The 16,644-nt window shown below is 46.5% G+C and overlaps 1 protein-coding gene across 2 annotated transcripts in view; it reads right to left on the reverse strand.

Annotated features, from left to right (window-relative positions):
- Positions 1-12,616: 12,616 nt before the first annotated feature.
- The window catches only part of DDRGK1 (DDRGK domain containing 1), a 51,118-nt gene continuing 47,090 nt past the window's right edge, over positions 12,617-16,644 (reverse strand). For both annotated transcript variants that reach the window (XM_073342963.2, XM_073342962.2), the window contains one exon: positions 12,617-14,471. In XM_073342963.2, the coding sequence (XP_073199064.1) occupies positions 14,299-14,471 (173 nt within the window). In that variant the 3' untranslated portion in view covers positions 12,617-14,298. The remainder of the gene's footprint in view (positions 14,472-16,644) is intronic.

Here is a 16,644-nt window from a genome sequence, read left to right on the forward strand (position 1 = left end):
AGGCAGTCATTTTCCACTTTGTATGGTGGAACTGATTGTTCCTTCCTATGTGGAGTACTTTGCATTTGTCCTTATTGAATTTCATCCTAATTACTTCAGACCATTTCTCCAGTTTCTTCAGCATGACCCTGACAAAAAGCTGAGATAGCTTTTGGGCTAAGTGCTGGCTTGAGAGGAGCTTGGAATTGTGAGCAAAGAAATAGGCTCCTGTGTTTGATTCCTGCTGTGTTCATTGAAACACAACTTTGCTGCACATTCTTTGTAAATGAACAGGTCTGCATCAAATAAATGATCTATTATCAATTTCTCCTCCTACAGAAACAACCCTCAGAACCCTGAATATTGGCTAGCCATTTAGTGCGGCCAGCAGATGTTTAATATTCACGGCTACTTTCCAGGTATGTTTCTCTACATGGGACTAGACACAATAGACATTGGAAGGAACTTTTGGGTCTCAGTAGGTACATCAGCCACAAATAATGTTGCTGTGGAGACTTTCTATAGAAATGATTTTTAACCAGTCTATGCTTTGGTTGTCTGTCATCTTTATATCTTGTCTAGGATCAGTCTAGAAAAGCATGCCAATGTGACAAAGAGGCCTTCAGTGTCTCAGCAGAGGCCTCACAGCCTACTGGTGCAGTCATTAATAACATGGGTGAGTATTTTGTTTAAAAAAAAAAAAATCTTCCTGGTGACAAACTAAAGTCCCATTTAATAAATTGCACATTCAGCTTCCTGACCTTACTAGGAAACTCTCTGGAAAACTGGTATGTCCCTCCTCAGCCTTCTCTTCTCCGGACTAAACAAGCCCAGTTTTTTCAATCTTTCCTCATGTTTTCTAGACCGTTCATCCTTTTTGTTGTTTTCCTCGAAACTTTCTCCAATTTCTCCATATCTTTCCTGAAATGTGGTGTGCAGAACTGCTCACAGTACTCCATTCATAGACTCACAGAAGATTAGGGTTGGAAGAGACCTCAGGAGGTCTTCTAGTCCAACCCCCTGCTCAAAGCAGGATCAACCCCAACTAAATCATCCCAGCCAGGGCTATGTCAAGCAGGGCCTTAAAAACCTCTAAGGGTACAGATTCTACCACCTCCCTAGGTAACCCCTTCCAGTGCTTCACCACCCTCCTAGTGAAATAGTTTTTCCTAATATCCAACCTAGACCTCCTCCACTGTAACTTGAGACCATTGCTCCTTGTTCTGTCATCTGCCACCGAGAACAGCCGACCTCCATCCTCTTTGGAACCCCCCTTCAGGTAGTTGAAGGCTGCTATTAAATCCCCCCTCACTCTTCTCTTCTGCAGACTAAATAAACCCAGTTCCCTCTCCTCATAAAATCATGTATCCCAGCCCCCTAATCATTTTCATTGCCCTCCACTGGACTCTCTCCAATTTGTCCACATCCTTTCTGTAGTGGGGGGCTCAAAACTGGATGCAGTACTCCAGATATAGCCTCACCAGTGCCGAATAGATGGGAATAATCACTTTCCTCAGTCTGCTGGCAACACTCCTACTAATGCAGCCCAATATGCTGTTAGCCTTCTTGGCAACAAGGGCATACTGTTGACTCTCATCCAGCTTCTCGTTCACTATAATCCCCAGGTCCTTTTCTGCAGAACTGCTGCTTAGCCAGTTGGTCCCCAGCCTGTAGCAGTGCATGGGATTCTTCTGTCCTTAGTGCAGATTCTGCACTTGTCCTTGTTGAACCTCATCAAATTTCTTTTGGCCCAATCCTCCAATTTATCTAGGTCACTCTGAACCCTATCCCTACCCTCCAGCGTATCTACCTCTCCCCACAGCTTAGTGTTATCCGCAAACTTGCTAAGGGTGCAATCCATCCCATCATCCAGATCATTAATAAAGATGTTGAACAAAACCGGACCCAGGACTGACCCCTGGGGCACTCTGCTTGATACCGGCTGCCAGCTAGACATCGAGCCATTGATCACTACCCGTTGAGCCCAACTATCTAGGTAGCTTTCTATCCACCTTATAGTCCATTCATCCAATCCATATTTCTTTAACTTGCTGGCAAGAATACTGTGGGAGACCGTATCAAAAAGTAACCCATACACCTCCTGGGTGGGGTGCTCTGTCCCATCTAATGGCACCAAGACCACATAGAGAGAGAATGATTAATGAGCCTGCTCTACAGTCTTAGCTAATAGCTATATGGCTTGAGGCTCATGCACTAAGCTCCAGAGGTCCCAGGTTTGATCCCTCCCGATGATGACTGGGGTCTGTCAGTGTTACAAAAATCTTTGCTAAAGTCAAGGTATATCACGTCCACTGCTTTCTCCATATCCACAGAGCCAGTTATCTCATCATAGAAGGCAATCAGGTTGGTCTTGCATGACTTGCCCTTGGTGAATCCATGTTGACTGTTCCTGATCACCTTCCTCTCCAAGTGCTTCAAAATGGATTCCTTGAGGACCTGCACCATGATTTTTTCAGGGACAGAGGTGAGGCTGACTGGTCTGTAGTTCCCCGGATTCTCCTTCTTTCCTTTTTTAAAGATGAGTACTACATTTGCCTTTTTCCAATTGCCTAGGACCTCCCCCAATCGCCAAGAGTTTTCAAAGATAATAGGCATTTGAGGGCTTTTCAGCACAGAATAGAGTATTTAATCCTGCTGAGGGAAGATTAAATATATCAAGACCATCCCTGACAAGTGTTTATCTAACCTGTTCTTAAAAATCTCCAATCACCAGGATTTCAGATCCACAGCCAGCAGCAGCCTGTTCCAGTGCTAATAGTTGAAAGTTTTTCCTAATATCTAACCTAAATATCCCTTTCTGCAAACTAAGTCGATTGCTTATGGTCCTACCCTCAGTGGACATGGAGAACAGTTGATCATAGTCCTTTTTTTAAAGCTACCTTTCACATATTTGAAGACTGTTTTCATCTTCCTCCACACCTTCTCTTCTGTACACTAAATTAAACATGCCCCGTTCTTTCAATCATTCTCATAGGCTTTGAAATCTCTTATTTTTGTTGCTCTCCTCTGAAATCTCACCAGTTTGTTCACAGTCTTCCAGATGAGGCCTCACCAGTGCAGGATACAGCAGAACAATTACCTCCCCTATCTTACATACACGGTCCTGTTAATATATCCCAGAATGACATTTGCCTTCTTCACAACAGCAATACACTGTTGGCTCATATTCAATTTGTGATCCACTGTAAGCACTCAAATACTTTTCTGCAATGCTGCTTCCAAGATACTTATTCCCCACTTTGTATTTGTGCATTTGCTTTTTCCTTCCTAAGTGTAGTACTTTGCATTTATTTTTATTGAATTTCATCTTACTGATTTCAGACCAATTCTCCAATTTATCAAGATCATTCGGAATTCTAATCCTGTCCTCCAAACTAGTGCTTGGGGTGTGCTATAGACCGCCGGGATCTAATTTGGATATGGATAGAGCCCTTTTTAATGTTTTTAATAAAGTAAATACTAATGGAAACTGTGTGATCATGGGAGACTAACTTCCCAGATATAGACTGGAGGACGAGTGCTAGTAATAATAATAGGGCTCAGATTTTCCTAGATGCGATAGCTGATGGATTCCTTCAGCAAGTAGTTGCTGAACCGACTAGAGGGGATGCCATTTTAGATTTGGTCTTGGTGAGTAATGAGGACCTCATAGAGGAAATGGTTGTAGGGGATAATCTTGGCTCAAGTGATCATGAGCTAATTCAGTTCAAACTGAATGGAAGGATTAACAAAAATAAATCTGCAACTAGGGTTTTTGATTTCAAAAGGGCTGACTTTCAAAAATTAAGGAAATTAGTTAGGGAAGTGGATTGGACTGAAGAATTTATGGGTTTAAAGGTAGAGGAGGCCTGGGATTATTTTAAATTAAAGCTGCAGAAGCTATCGGAAGCCTGCATCCCAAGAAAGGGGAAAAAATTCATAGGCAGGAGTTGTAGACCAAGCTGGATGAGCAAGCATCTTAGAGAGGTAATTAAGAAAAAGCAGAAAGCATATAGGGAGTGGAAGAAGGGAGGGATCAGTAAGGAAAGCTACCTTATTGAGGTCAGAATATGTAGGGATAAAGTGAGACAGGCTAAAAGTCAAGTAGAGTTGGACCTTGCAAAGGGAATTAAAACCAATAGTAAAAGGTTCTATAGTCATATAAATAGGAAGAAAACAAAGAAAGAAGAAGTGGGACCGCTAAAAACTGAGGATGGAGTGGAGGTCAAGGATAATCTAGGCATGGCCCAATATCTAAACAAATACTTTGCCTCAGTCTTTAATAAGACTAAAGAGGATCTTAGGGATAATGGTAGCATGATAAATGGGAATGAGGATATGGAGGTAGACATCACCATATCTGAGGTAGAAGCGAAACTCAAACAGCTTAATGGGACTAAATCGGGGGGCCCAGATAATCTTCATCCAAGAATATTAAAAGAATTGGCACAAGAAATTGCAAGCCCATTAGCAAGAATTTTTAATGAATCTGTAAACTCAGGGGTTGTACCGTATGATTGGAGAATTGCTAACATAGTTCCTATTTTTAAGAAAGGGAAAAAAAGTGATCCAAGTAATTATAGGCCTGTTAGTTTGACATCTGTAGTATGCAAGGTCTTGGAAAAAATTTTGAAGGAGAAGGTAGTTAAGGACATTGAAGTCAATGGTAAATGGGACAAAATACAACATGGTTTTACAAAAGGTAGATCGTGCCAAACCAACCTGATCTCCTTCTTTGAGAGAGTAACAGATTTTTTAGATAAAGGAAACGCAGTGGATCTAATTTACTTAGATTTTAGTAAGGCGTTTGATACTGTGCCACATGGGGAATTATTAGTTAAATTGGATAAGATGGGCATCAATAGGAAAATTGAAAGGTGGATAGGGAATTGGTTAAAGGGGAGACTACAACGGGTCCTACTGAAAGGTGAACTGTCAAGTTGGAGGGAGGTTACCAGTGGAGTTCCTCAAGGATCAGTTTTGGGACCAATCTTATTTAATCTTTTTATTACTGACCTGGGCACAAAAAGTGGGAGTGTGCTAATAAAGTTTGCAGATGATACAAAGCTGGGAGGTATTGCTAATTTAGAGAAGGACAGGGATACCCTACAGGAGGATCTGGATGACCTTGTAAACTGGAGTAATAGGAATAGGATGAAATTTAATAGTGAGACGTGTAAGGTCATGCATTTAGGGATTAATAACAAGAATTTTAGTTATAAGCTAGGGACGCATCAACTAGAAGTAACGGAGGAGGAAAAGGACCTTGGAGTATTGGTTGATCATAGGATGACTATGAGCTGCCAATGTGATATGGCTGTGAAAAAAGCTAATGTCGTCTTGGGATGCATCAGGAGAGGTATTTCCAGTAGGGATAAGGAGGTTTTAGTACCGTTATATAAGGCACTGGTGAGACCTCACCTGGAATACTGTGTGCAGTTCTGGTCTCCCATGTTTAAGAAGGATGAATTCAAACTGGAACAGGTACAGAGAAGGGCTACTAGGATGATCCGAGGAATGGAAAACTTGTCTTATGAAAGGAGACTCAGGGAGCTTGGCTTGTTTAGCCTAACTAAAAGAAGGTTGAGGGGAGATATGATTGCTCTCTATAAATATATCAGAGGGATAAATACCAGAGAGGGAGAGGAATTATTTAACCTCAGTACCAATGTGGACACAAGAACAAATGGATATAAACTGGCCACTAGGAAATTTAGATTAGAAATTAGACGAAGGTTTCTAACCATCAGAGGAGTGAAGTTTTGGAATAGCCTTCCGAGGGAAGTAGTGGGGGCAAAAGATCTATCTTGCTTTAAGATTAAACTCGATAAGTTTATGGAGGAGATGGTATGATGGGATAACATGGTTTTGGTAATTAAATATTCATGGTAAATAGGCCCAATGGCCTGTGATGGGTTTTTAGATGGGGTAAGATCCAAGTTACCCGGGAAAGAATTTTCTGTAGTATCTGGCTGATGAATCTTGCCCATATGCTCAGGGTTTAGCTGATCGCCATATTTGGGGTCGGGAAGGAATTTTCCTCCAGGGCAGATTGGAAGGCCCTGGAGGTTTTTCGCCTTCCTCTGTAGCATGGTCACGGGTCACTTGCTGGAGGATTCTCTGCTCCTTGAGGTCTTCAAACTACAATTTGAGGACTTCAATAGCACAGATATAGGTGTGAGGTCTTTTTTAGGAGTGGTGGGTGAAATTCTGTGGCCTGCATTGTGCAGGAGGTCAGACTAGATGATCATAATGGTCCCTTCTGGCCTAAATATCTATGAATCTATGAAACTGCTTGCCAGTGTGGGGTCATCTGCAGTTTTTATGACCATATTCTCCACTCCACCATCCAAGTTGTTTGTGAAAATATTGACAAGTACTGGACCCTGGACAGGCCCCCATCAGGCCCTGTAGCGGGGTGGTCACCCCGCTCCGGCCCCGAAGGGGTTAAAGCAGCCCTGGAAAGGGCTGTGGCAGAGAAAAGCTGGGCTGATGGGGAAAGCAGCCACAGCTGTAGCCAGGGCAATCAGGGCCCAGCTGGCCCTTGTAAGAGGGCAGCGGGCCAGAAGGACTCAGACAGTCTCTCTCTGGCTCTAGAGGAAAGGACCTGGCTGCCTGGGAAGCTGAGGAGGGTACCTAGGGTAGAGCAATGCTGGGGAAGGGCAGAGGGAGCTAGGGAGCTGCAGCCTAGCAAAGCCGCAGGCTGAGTTAAGGTCTCACAAAGGGTATTGGGGCTGCAGAGGGGCAGCCCACGATAGGCAGAGGCAGCAGGTCCAAACCCTTGCCAATGATGAGCGGTCTTGACAGACTGCAGTCTGCCCCAGTGAGCAGGGGCTAGATGGTGGCTGGCAGTAGCCACCGAGGGGAGGTGGGGATGGGGGTTCCCCTGAGTGGGGAGACCCAGATCGGGGGTTGCTGCGGTGGGCAGAACCCCTGGGTAAAGGGCACCGGGAGGGACATGGGGGCCAGCGGCAGGTGAGACATCAGCCGGCAAAGGGCGCTCCAGGGCTGGAAAGAGCGAATTCCCTGGACAAACCAGCAGGAGGCGCCGTGCTGGTGAGTTGTCGGCCCGTCACAGACCCCTACGTGATGTGCCCTCTCAGTTTCACAGTAAACCATTCATATACTGAATATGGTCTTTTAACCAGTTGTGCACCCAACTTATAGTAATTTCATCTAGAGCCTATTTCCCTACTTTGCTTATGAAAATGTTGGGTTGTATCAGAAGCCTTACTACAGTCCCTTTCCCCTGTAGGCCAGGTACCCTGTCAAGGAAAGAAATGAGATGGGTGTGGCATGGTCTGTTCTTGGCAAATCCATATTGGCTGTTACTTATTCTCCTGATGCATTGGGCACCCCATGGGATGGATCCAGTCTGGCAAACACTCTGCCCCATAACAGGGCAGCCATCTCACAAGAGTTCAAGTACCCTGCACCTTCTGGAAAGGACCAGCCGAAAGGACAGAGACCATCCCTGAACAAACCCACCCAAGGGAGCCCTGCCCAGACCACCCTTCCCCCTCTCAAAGACTACGGTTCACCCCTCTGCACCCCCGAACAACTCACTGGAGGCAGGCAAGCTCCCCCACTGCCCCTCCCTCTCCCCACTGTGAAATCCAGCCTACTCCTGGGATCACCAAATAGAGTGTCTCTCCTCCCCCGCCCCAGCGTATGATCCTCCGTGCCAGACCCCTCCCCCTCCCAGCCGCCAGGCCTCTCTTTTTTCCTTCTCCCCAGGGTTGCCTACCTCTTACCCTTTAAACCCCCGACCCCTTATCCCTCTTCCCACCTGTGCACCCCGATCCCGCCTCCCTAGGGCCGCCTCACCTGCGTACTGAGTTTCATTCAGCCACTGCCGGGATTGGAGGCGGACCGGCACCCCAAAGACATAGGTGACAGCCCAGTACTCTGACCTCAGCTGATGAAAGGACATGTCGGTCTCCAGCGTGATCCAGGCCAGGTTGGAGATGGCGATGCACACGCCTGCCATGCCCAGGCACTGACAGACGGCTGCGGCCAGGCTCTGCTGCGTGGCCATCGACAGCTGCCACAGCTGCTCATGGACGGAGCGGGCTGGCAGGTGGCCCCTGGCCAACAGTCCCGAGTCGTCGCTGACGGCCGGCGAACACCCCTCCATTGCCACCCGCCGCCAGGGGGAGCCGGTCCCTGGCCGGTTTACAAAGCAAGGCTGGCTACATTCTGCCCCCAACCGTCTGTGTCACTCCCTTCCGCAGCAGGCCCCGCCCCTTCCGCCCACCAATGGCGGAGGCTGCCGGGGCTTTAGCCCCGCCCCTCGCGGCCCCGCCCTCTAGGCCTGCTAACACCAGTCAGAGGCTACCCCGCTGCCCCAGTCCTTATAGCAACTGTTACCAGCCAGTCCCGCGGGCCTGGCCCCTGCCTGCTCCTTATTAATGATCCCACAGCAGTGCCCCAGCCAGGCTGGAGACCACCGTGTGCTAGGGGCTGTACAGACACATGGCAAAAGACGGTCCCGGCCCCCAAGAGCTTACCGTCCTGTTTGAGTCGAGATGCCACATGGGGGCGTCACAAACCAAGAGGGCGGATGAGGGTAACAGGGCTAGGGGTGTGGGCTAGCTACGTGCACAGCCAGGCGGCCAGGCCTCCTGGGGTATATCTACACTGTACCAAATACCACCCCTGGCAGCGTGTCTCCGAGCCTGGGTCAACTGACTCGAGCTGGTGCAATGCGTAGGGTTACCACCTTTGAAATGCAAAAAACCCAGCACCTCCCGCAACCCCCACCACACCCCCAACCCCAAGGCAACTGCAACACCCCCTTCAACAGCCACGTATAGTGACTCAAACCCTCTCTGTCTCTCTCACACACGGCGCGCTTGCGTGTTGGTGGGCAGACAGCTGCCGTATTTTCACCAGTTTTGATCGGTTAGCGCTGACGCTGAGGAAGTGGGAACACTGCAGCTTCTTTAGCTGGACACTGAAACTTTTAACATTCGATAGCCCCCAAACCTGGCAGATTATTTTTCTGGCAACTGGCAAATCCATAAAAAAACCCCCAGCCAGGCTGGTCAAATACTGGCCAAGTGCTAACCCTAGCTATGGGGCTAACAGAGGCACTGTAGATGTTCCCACTCGGGCTGGAGCCTAGGCTCTGAAAGCCGGTGGGGGTTGGGGTCTGGGCTCAGCCCAAGCAGGAACATCCGGACTGCTATTTTTAGCCATGCAGTGTGAGCTCAAGTCAGTTGACCCGTCTCTGAGACTTGCTGCCAGTCCCCACTCCCCGCACCTTTCCTTTCAGTATAGAAGTACCTGTGCTGGCCGACACTACTCAGGCCCACACTGGGGCATGCACATCCCCACCCCTCACCTCATTTCTGGGCTCACTGACCATCCTCCAAACTGCGTTGGAGGACAAGGGGAAACCCAGATTACCCTGTGGAATTCGGGCAATGTCCAGGAAGGAGTAGGGCCAGCTCAAGGATATTAGGAGGGAGAATTCCCAGGGAGGCAGGATTAGACGAAAGGACGGGCAAGGATACCAGGCACTTGTTCCTATCTCTGTTATGGACTTTGCTCTGACAAACCTTTGTGCCTCAGATTCTCCACCTGTAAAATGGGCCCAAGAACAGTAGATCTGGAATCTTTGCATACAATGGAGATAAGGTAGTTTATTGATGGCACAGGGGCTCTGACCAATGGTGATGAGCGGTCATGTACGCCACAAACCATTGGGATCCCCACCCACACCAAGGGGGAAATGCTGGAAGCCCCCACACCATCACCTTGTATTCTAATTCATGCAAAATACATTGGGTATTGCTGGGGTGGGGGTTGCCTCTCCCCCATTTAGAGATGCTCTCTCCCTCCATCTCTTTCCCCCCTTTGCACTATAGAATGGAGAAGAAAAAGGAGGGAAAATAGGTCGGGGGTGGGGGGAAAACAGGGAGAGCCTAGAGAGGGAGGAAATGAATGATTTGGGGAGAAGTGGAGAGTGGATTTAGTGGAAGAAAGATAGACAGAAAGGGGTGGGGGGGAGAAGGGAGATGAGTTCCTCTCACTCCATTCCCCATTCCAAATCCTTCCCACTTCCTTCCACAAAAACAGCCCTGCCAGTCCTACCCCAGCCAGACCTCGTGCACCTCATGGCAGGCTGGTATCACACGCTACCCATTTCCGGCCAAGCCTTGTATCTTTCACCAGCCAATGCCAATCAGCAGGTGACACTGGTCATTATTACGGGAGCACTAAGATCCCATCAGGCTTGGGGTCCCATTGTTGCCAGGCGCCACACAAACCCGGAGAGAAAGAGAAGAGAAAGGCACTGCCCTGAAGAGCTGTACAGTATTTATGACTCAGACACGACAGACTTTGGTAACATGGCGCACCCTCTGTGACTTGAGCACCTTCCAGACGGTGAGAATTGAATCCTCAGAACTCAAACGCTGCAAAATCAGGAAATGCAGTAAGGTGACACTTCCCACACAATCCAGCCATGCAACCTTAACTCTGCCCCTTTCAGAGGGATGCTTGAGGGAAAAGATCGAGAGACCCCACAACCTTACCCCTTCCTTAAACATTTGTATTCAGAGTAATCACTGCCAGCCAGCGTTAAGTACCCCCAAAGTAATAGTGGTGCACGGCATGTCCCTTGGAATACTGAACGGAAATCCTGGCCTAGAACTGCAGTGGAGACAGAGAAAAGGGCCGTTTTTATTAGGGGCAGTGAGCTACTGCGATGTTCACAGTTCCTCTTTGGCATTGCATCAGGAACAGAGTTACAGCTACATGCAGGTTTGTGTGGGAAGTGTCACCTTGATTGATTTCCTGGTTTTCCAGGGTTGCTAATTTAGTACACAAGAGTTTAAAGGGCACAAGGCATGCCGGCCACTGCTGGGAGCCTTCAGCCTCCACTCCATGGTAACAAAGATTCTTACCTGTGAATTTCCGTCAGAGTTTTATTTAAATGGAATGTAATAGGAGTGCAGCTGTAGCAGGGTTCCTGGGCACTCTTCACAGCCCCTCAGCTACGCCAGGCTTGCACCATCCCCAGACACCCCTTCATCCCCTCTGGATGGAGCCACCAGAATCCCTGACCGAGGGCCTCCCCCTCTCCCTAGAGAGGGGAAATTATGAATGAGACACTCCTCTGGAGCTCCTTAGTACCAAACCAGCCAGGATTGCCTCCCAATCTCTAAACAAGCTCCCAAAGAGCCAAAATAGCCTATGGATGGGGGGAAACTGAGGCACACAGATGAAAGAGGCACTCAAAAAGTCTGGGAGCTAGGAATTGAACCCATGCCTCCTGAGTCATAGTCCAGCACCTCATCCCCAAGACCCTCTTTCCTCCTAAATCTCTCTGGGGTGGGGTGTTCTGGGCACAGAACATTTTTGTTTTTTTGCTCTCGTTCTGTAAGTAGTCTGTGGAGCGCAGGACAGAACTTGGACCCCAGGCACGGCCTCAGTGGAGAGACTGCACAGACTCACCCCAGGTCTTGGCTAAGATTGGCAGCCCTGCAAACTAGGTCTGTAGGTCATCAACACACCTATTTCAGCTGACAAAGCTAATTGTGCTACAATCCAAAACTAAACCCACTTGTAAAGGGTATATAGGCAGTCATATCCTAGTCTGAGCAAGGCTGTAACCGGGGTGGTGTAAGATCAAATACGTATAACAGACAGACTTTTAAACTCCTTCATTACTTCAGGGCCAAACTTGTTTATGCTCTGTATACATCCTTGTCTGCATTCAGTGGCAATGATATCCACTGGCCATGCAAGTGCCAGAATACTGGCAGGGAAGTAGTGAAAACTCTCTCTGGAACAAAGCCACTGCAATGAATTTAGTGGCTCTGAAAAAATGGCTCCTCAGAGGTGTTTGAAGCTCCTGGCCCTGTGGCACGCATCACAGCCGAGAACACAATACTCGGACCAACCACACGCTTGTTCAATGTGGTAGGAAACAACAGTGAAGAGCAAAGTTCAAGCAGCAAGGCCAGGCACCATTTAAGCCCCACATTAAGAGGTTAAAGAGAGGGTTAACTGGCACAGAGAACCTTGCCTGGACTCTCCGTGGTGCAATGCATTTCATCCTAAACAACTAACCTCTCGGCTCTTAGATCTGCTCTTCTCGGAAGAAATTTTAGCATTTGAATAGACATGATCTTAAACGTTTGCTCCTGCTGACCGTGGTGTGCTAGAAGTGCCACACTGACATGGCTTTCTCAGCCGCCGAAACACACTCCTCCAGCACATTTCCCTCTGGGTAAAGATGTGCCAGGAAACTACAATACCAAACATATGAGTGATCTAAGAGATTCATTATGTAATATTTGGGAAGGTTTTGAAGATGGTGCACCTCACAAAACCACTAACTGGCTCCAAAGTCATTCAATGCAAGAAAGACAGGCCTCTTTCCATTAGACAAGTTACGCAGGGGGAGCTGCAGAAGGAAGCTTGCACTGAACAATGGACATGATTTTGATTTGTTACGTCTTGAGTAACTGCATGTACACTTCAACGCACTACTGGATTCAACGGTGTTACTTTGCTGTATTAAAATCTGACCTGATCTCTGTTACTTACCCTCTTAACTTTAAAAATCAACTCACAAGTTGTTTAAAAAAACAAAACGAAAACAACTCACATGCGCTCAAAAGTCTGCAATTCTCTCCACTGTATTTATTTTACTAGGAAAACAGTCCATATCAGGACAGGACAAAACAAAAGAGATAGCAGCAGCATAAACCCCAACCTAACTCTGAATAATTCAGACACTTTGAAAAGCCCTAAATCAACCAATGTATCTGGTGGTGACTGACTGCCTCTGCGGAGTGGTGAAACGTGTCAGCATTCACATCAGGTACAGGAGGCAGCGTTACAACTGAACGTTGCCTCCCATAGCGGGTAGGTTTAGCAGGAATGACACTGTTAACAGAAACATTTCATTTGTGTATTATTGCTACATCATCACATTTACAGTGAATCAGAACAGCAAGATTTCCATTCAGCTCAGTTCTACCTGGACTTTTCATGTAAAAATAAGTTTTGTAAGGACAAAACCCAGTGCCTAAGTGCTGTATGTCAGATTCACAAGTACAATGTATTTATAGCAGAAAGATAATTAGCAAAGCACCCATCTGACTATATAGCAAATTATTCTCACATAGGCAATAAATCCCCCCGCCTCCCAAACATTTAAAGCTACAACGACACAACAGTCTCTTAGAAATATTCTCTTGGTTGTAGCAATTGCACTTCGAAAGTCCTGGAAGTTAGTCTCCCCTTTGTGTTGTTATTTTTTAAAATAATCCAGAACACCCAAACCTTTTAGTAGTTACATGTCTGAAACGTGCAGTCTCACTGACTTGGCATGGGCATTCGCATGGAAGGCATGTCAGGATATAACAGGGTACACAAGGGTGACCATAATTAGGACTGATCTGTACAGTAAGCTGGGGATGTTCATTGTGCTCTGTGTTTCTCTCTCTTTCTGGCTGCAGACACAACAAGAGTGCACTTTGGCTGCTTGCCACACTTTTAGCATTATATAAACAAGAAAACAGAGGAATTTCCTTGGCAAATGCTTTTAAGCAAGAGAATGTTTGAAGTTCTTTGAACCTGTGAAGTACTATATAAAGAGTTATCATTACAACCAGAACAGAGAGAAACATCTAATATAGTTTTCTTTTTATCTTCTACAACAATTCTAGATAATACAGTAAAATCTGCAAATGTCATCTGCTTAGATCTACTGTTTCAGCCTGTAGCCAGCACACCCAGAAGACGACCTTAAAACTAGGAGCATAACACAGTACAGCTGCATAGCTGGCCTGGGTAACACCAACTGCAGCTCCAAAAGCAACTGTAATGTGACATGGACGCGAGATTTGGAAGCAAAATGGTCTGATTGGTAGGGAGCATACAGTTACCCAGCATGCTTGTCCATCTCACAGCAACACAGGGCTCTGAGCTTTCAGAGTAAACTGAAAATTTTGGCTGTGCTTTTATGTGCACTTGGGGCTAAATTCCACCCTCTAATGCGTGCACAGGGAAGTCACTGAAATCACGGAGCCACAGATGCACAAGAGAGTGTAGTTTAGCCCTGGATTCTTTTTTAGTGTCTTCTTGGGGGGGCGGGGGGAGGATGTGGCTCCATTTTATTCTGATTATCTACTCTAATTAATTGAGAAGCAAACCATTGGATAATGTCTTGCAGTTCATGTTTAAAAGTAACCACCACATCTCTTTTTCACGGTTATGAATAGACAGGGATACTTTTAATGACCTGTGTGTTATTAATTTACTCTACTGCAGTATCTTCCCACACTGTGAAATGAATTATCATGCTGTGCTCTGAGTGACAGCTCTGCTCTCAGGTTGGAGGTTGATGAGGGAATTGCTTGCTTGGGCCAGTTCTGCAATGGAGACTCGTCCTCTCTGTTTGATAAACTGAGCCACTGCGGTCATCTCCTCTGGAGTGATATAGATGAACTTTCCTCGGTCATCAATCACACCTAAAAGACAAACGTGACCAGTCAATACTTCAAAGCTAACTACATTTCCCCAATAGACATTAATGACCGCACACCTTTAGTTAATTCAGGGACTACATTTACAGAGCACAAACTAAATTCCAGATTTAGCAAGGTGCTGTGGTCCAGCAGACAGGGGCACTGGCCTAGGAACAAGGAGACTTGGGTTCTTCTATTCCTAACTCTGCCATTGGCCTGCTGGTGACCTTGGGAAACACACTTCTGTGCCTTCCCCTCCTACTTGGTCTGTCTCATCTATTTAAATTGCTAGGGTTTGGGGGTAGGGAGTGTTTCTTCCGTGGTATTTGTATAGTGCCTAGTGCAAGGGGACTCCAGTCTACTTCATTATCCTCCTTAAAACACTCCTTTGCTGCAATGCCTACAAAGAACTTAATATTTAGGCTGCTGGGGTGCGGAGACCACAGCCTGTCAATCTGATCAATACTGTCTCCTTTTTTCCCTGTACCCCTTATCTGCCTGTATCCACCTGTTGTCTTGTTTTATACTTTGATTGTTAACTCTTTGCGGCAGGGATCATCAATTTGTTCTCTGTTTGTACAGCGCCTAGCACATCGGGGTCCTGGCCTATCACCGGGGCTTGCAGGAAAATAGTCTCTCTTGGGTTGAGTGGCAGTAAAACAACACATATGATAAAATCAAAGGAGTGTACTGCTAGTATTTATTGTAATAAAGACAAAAAGAAAAGGAGGACTTGTGGCACCTTAGAGACTAACCAATTTATTTGAGCATAAGCTTTCGTGAGCTACAGCTCACTTCATCGGAATGCATCTGATGAAGTGAGCTGTAGCTCGCAAAAGCTTATGCTCAAATAAATTGGTTCGTCTCTAAGGAGCCAAAAATCCTCCTTTTCTTTTTGTGAATACAGACTAACACGGCTGTTACTCTGAAACCTGTAATGAGACAGTAACACATTCACAACTGTAGCCCAAGTTGCCAGCACTACAAGGCAAGTGCTCTAACCCCTGTGTTATCGAGCCTCCTTTAGCAAACCCTCTTCAGTCCTTCAGATAATTTAGCTCCCTTGAACATAGGCAGTACCTTTCCCTACCCGTCAAATGATGACTGGAATGAACAACACTTGCTATTACCATGATTGTATCTATTCGGGGGCATCGACTTAAACATATGGATTGAGGCCAAACTCTGGCCCAATTCCTAATGGACACTTGTAGAATTAGAAGCTATTTGAACTTAATTTTTACAAGTGGATTAGATTTTAGGCTGGCAGCATCTCAGTCGAGTGTGTAGGCTCCTCTACCAGCTGAGGAAAGGAAAATCCTAATCTAAACAGATGCACAGTTCCAGGGCTTTTTTGGGTTTGTTTTGGTTATTTGGCGCTTCGGGTTTTTCTTTCTTAACTTAGAAACAAAAAAGAGTCAAAGCAACCCTAACAGTTTTGTCTAGTCCTTGTCTCCACCACTTCCCAGCCCCCCTGGGGAGGCTTTCCCCAAGCCAGCTCCTGCTCTCTGCTGCTGTTTCCCTCTTCACCTCCTACTGACAGGTGTGGAAAGCCCCCACCCACGTCCTTCCCTGACCCCCATCTCTCCTGTCTGCTTCCCCTGCCCAAGAGGCAGGAAGCCACATATGCAATTTCCTGTAGGGCACATGACTAAGAGCAGGCATGTGATCCATAACTGCTACTCCCAGTTTTAAAGGCCTTCAGAGCTGTAACAAGAGCACTGGGATAGCCTGTATGCACCCCAAAGTCTAGTGCCCTGGGACAGTCCCTTTTCTAGGCTCTAGGTGTTATGTTTTTTAAAAACAGGTTTGCAAACTACCGGAAAACCCCCACAATGAGATTTTTCTCATTGCAAAAATAATGTAGCTCTCAGAGAGAGTGAAATTCATACCTGTGCAGCCTAGCAATGCCTGTATGCAGCTCAAGTGCTTCAGTGGGTGAAGGTGCGTTATTTTGATTCTGTACCGCAACAACAGTCAGGTACAAAAATGCTAGAGCACCTCTCCAGGATGGCACTCCATTTTAAACCACCCAAGTTTCAAAGCTGAAATTAGGGTAATTAACATATCTACTGATCAAGTCAAGTAGGAGTCCTTGGTGATTACAGGATAAATTAAATAGAAGCATTTTCCTACTACTTGGCTGAGGGGTTCGATGCATTTTCTGCATCAACTA

This window comes from Lepidochelys kempii, chromosome 4 (assembly GCF_965140285.1).
Source record: "Lepidochelys kempii isolate rLepKem1 chromosome 4, rLepKem1.hap1, whole genome shotgun sequence".
NCBI classification, from domain to species: Eukaryota; Metazoa; Chordata; order Testudines; family Cheloniidae; genus Lepidochelys; species Lepidochelys kempii.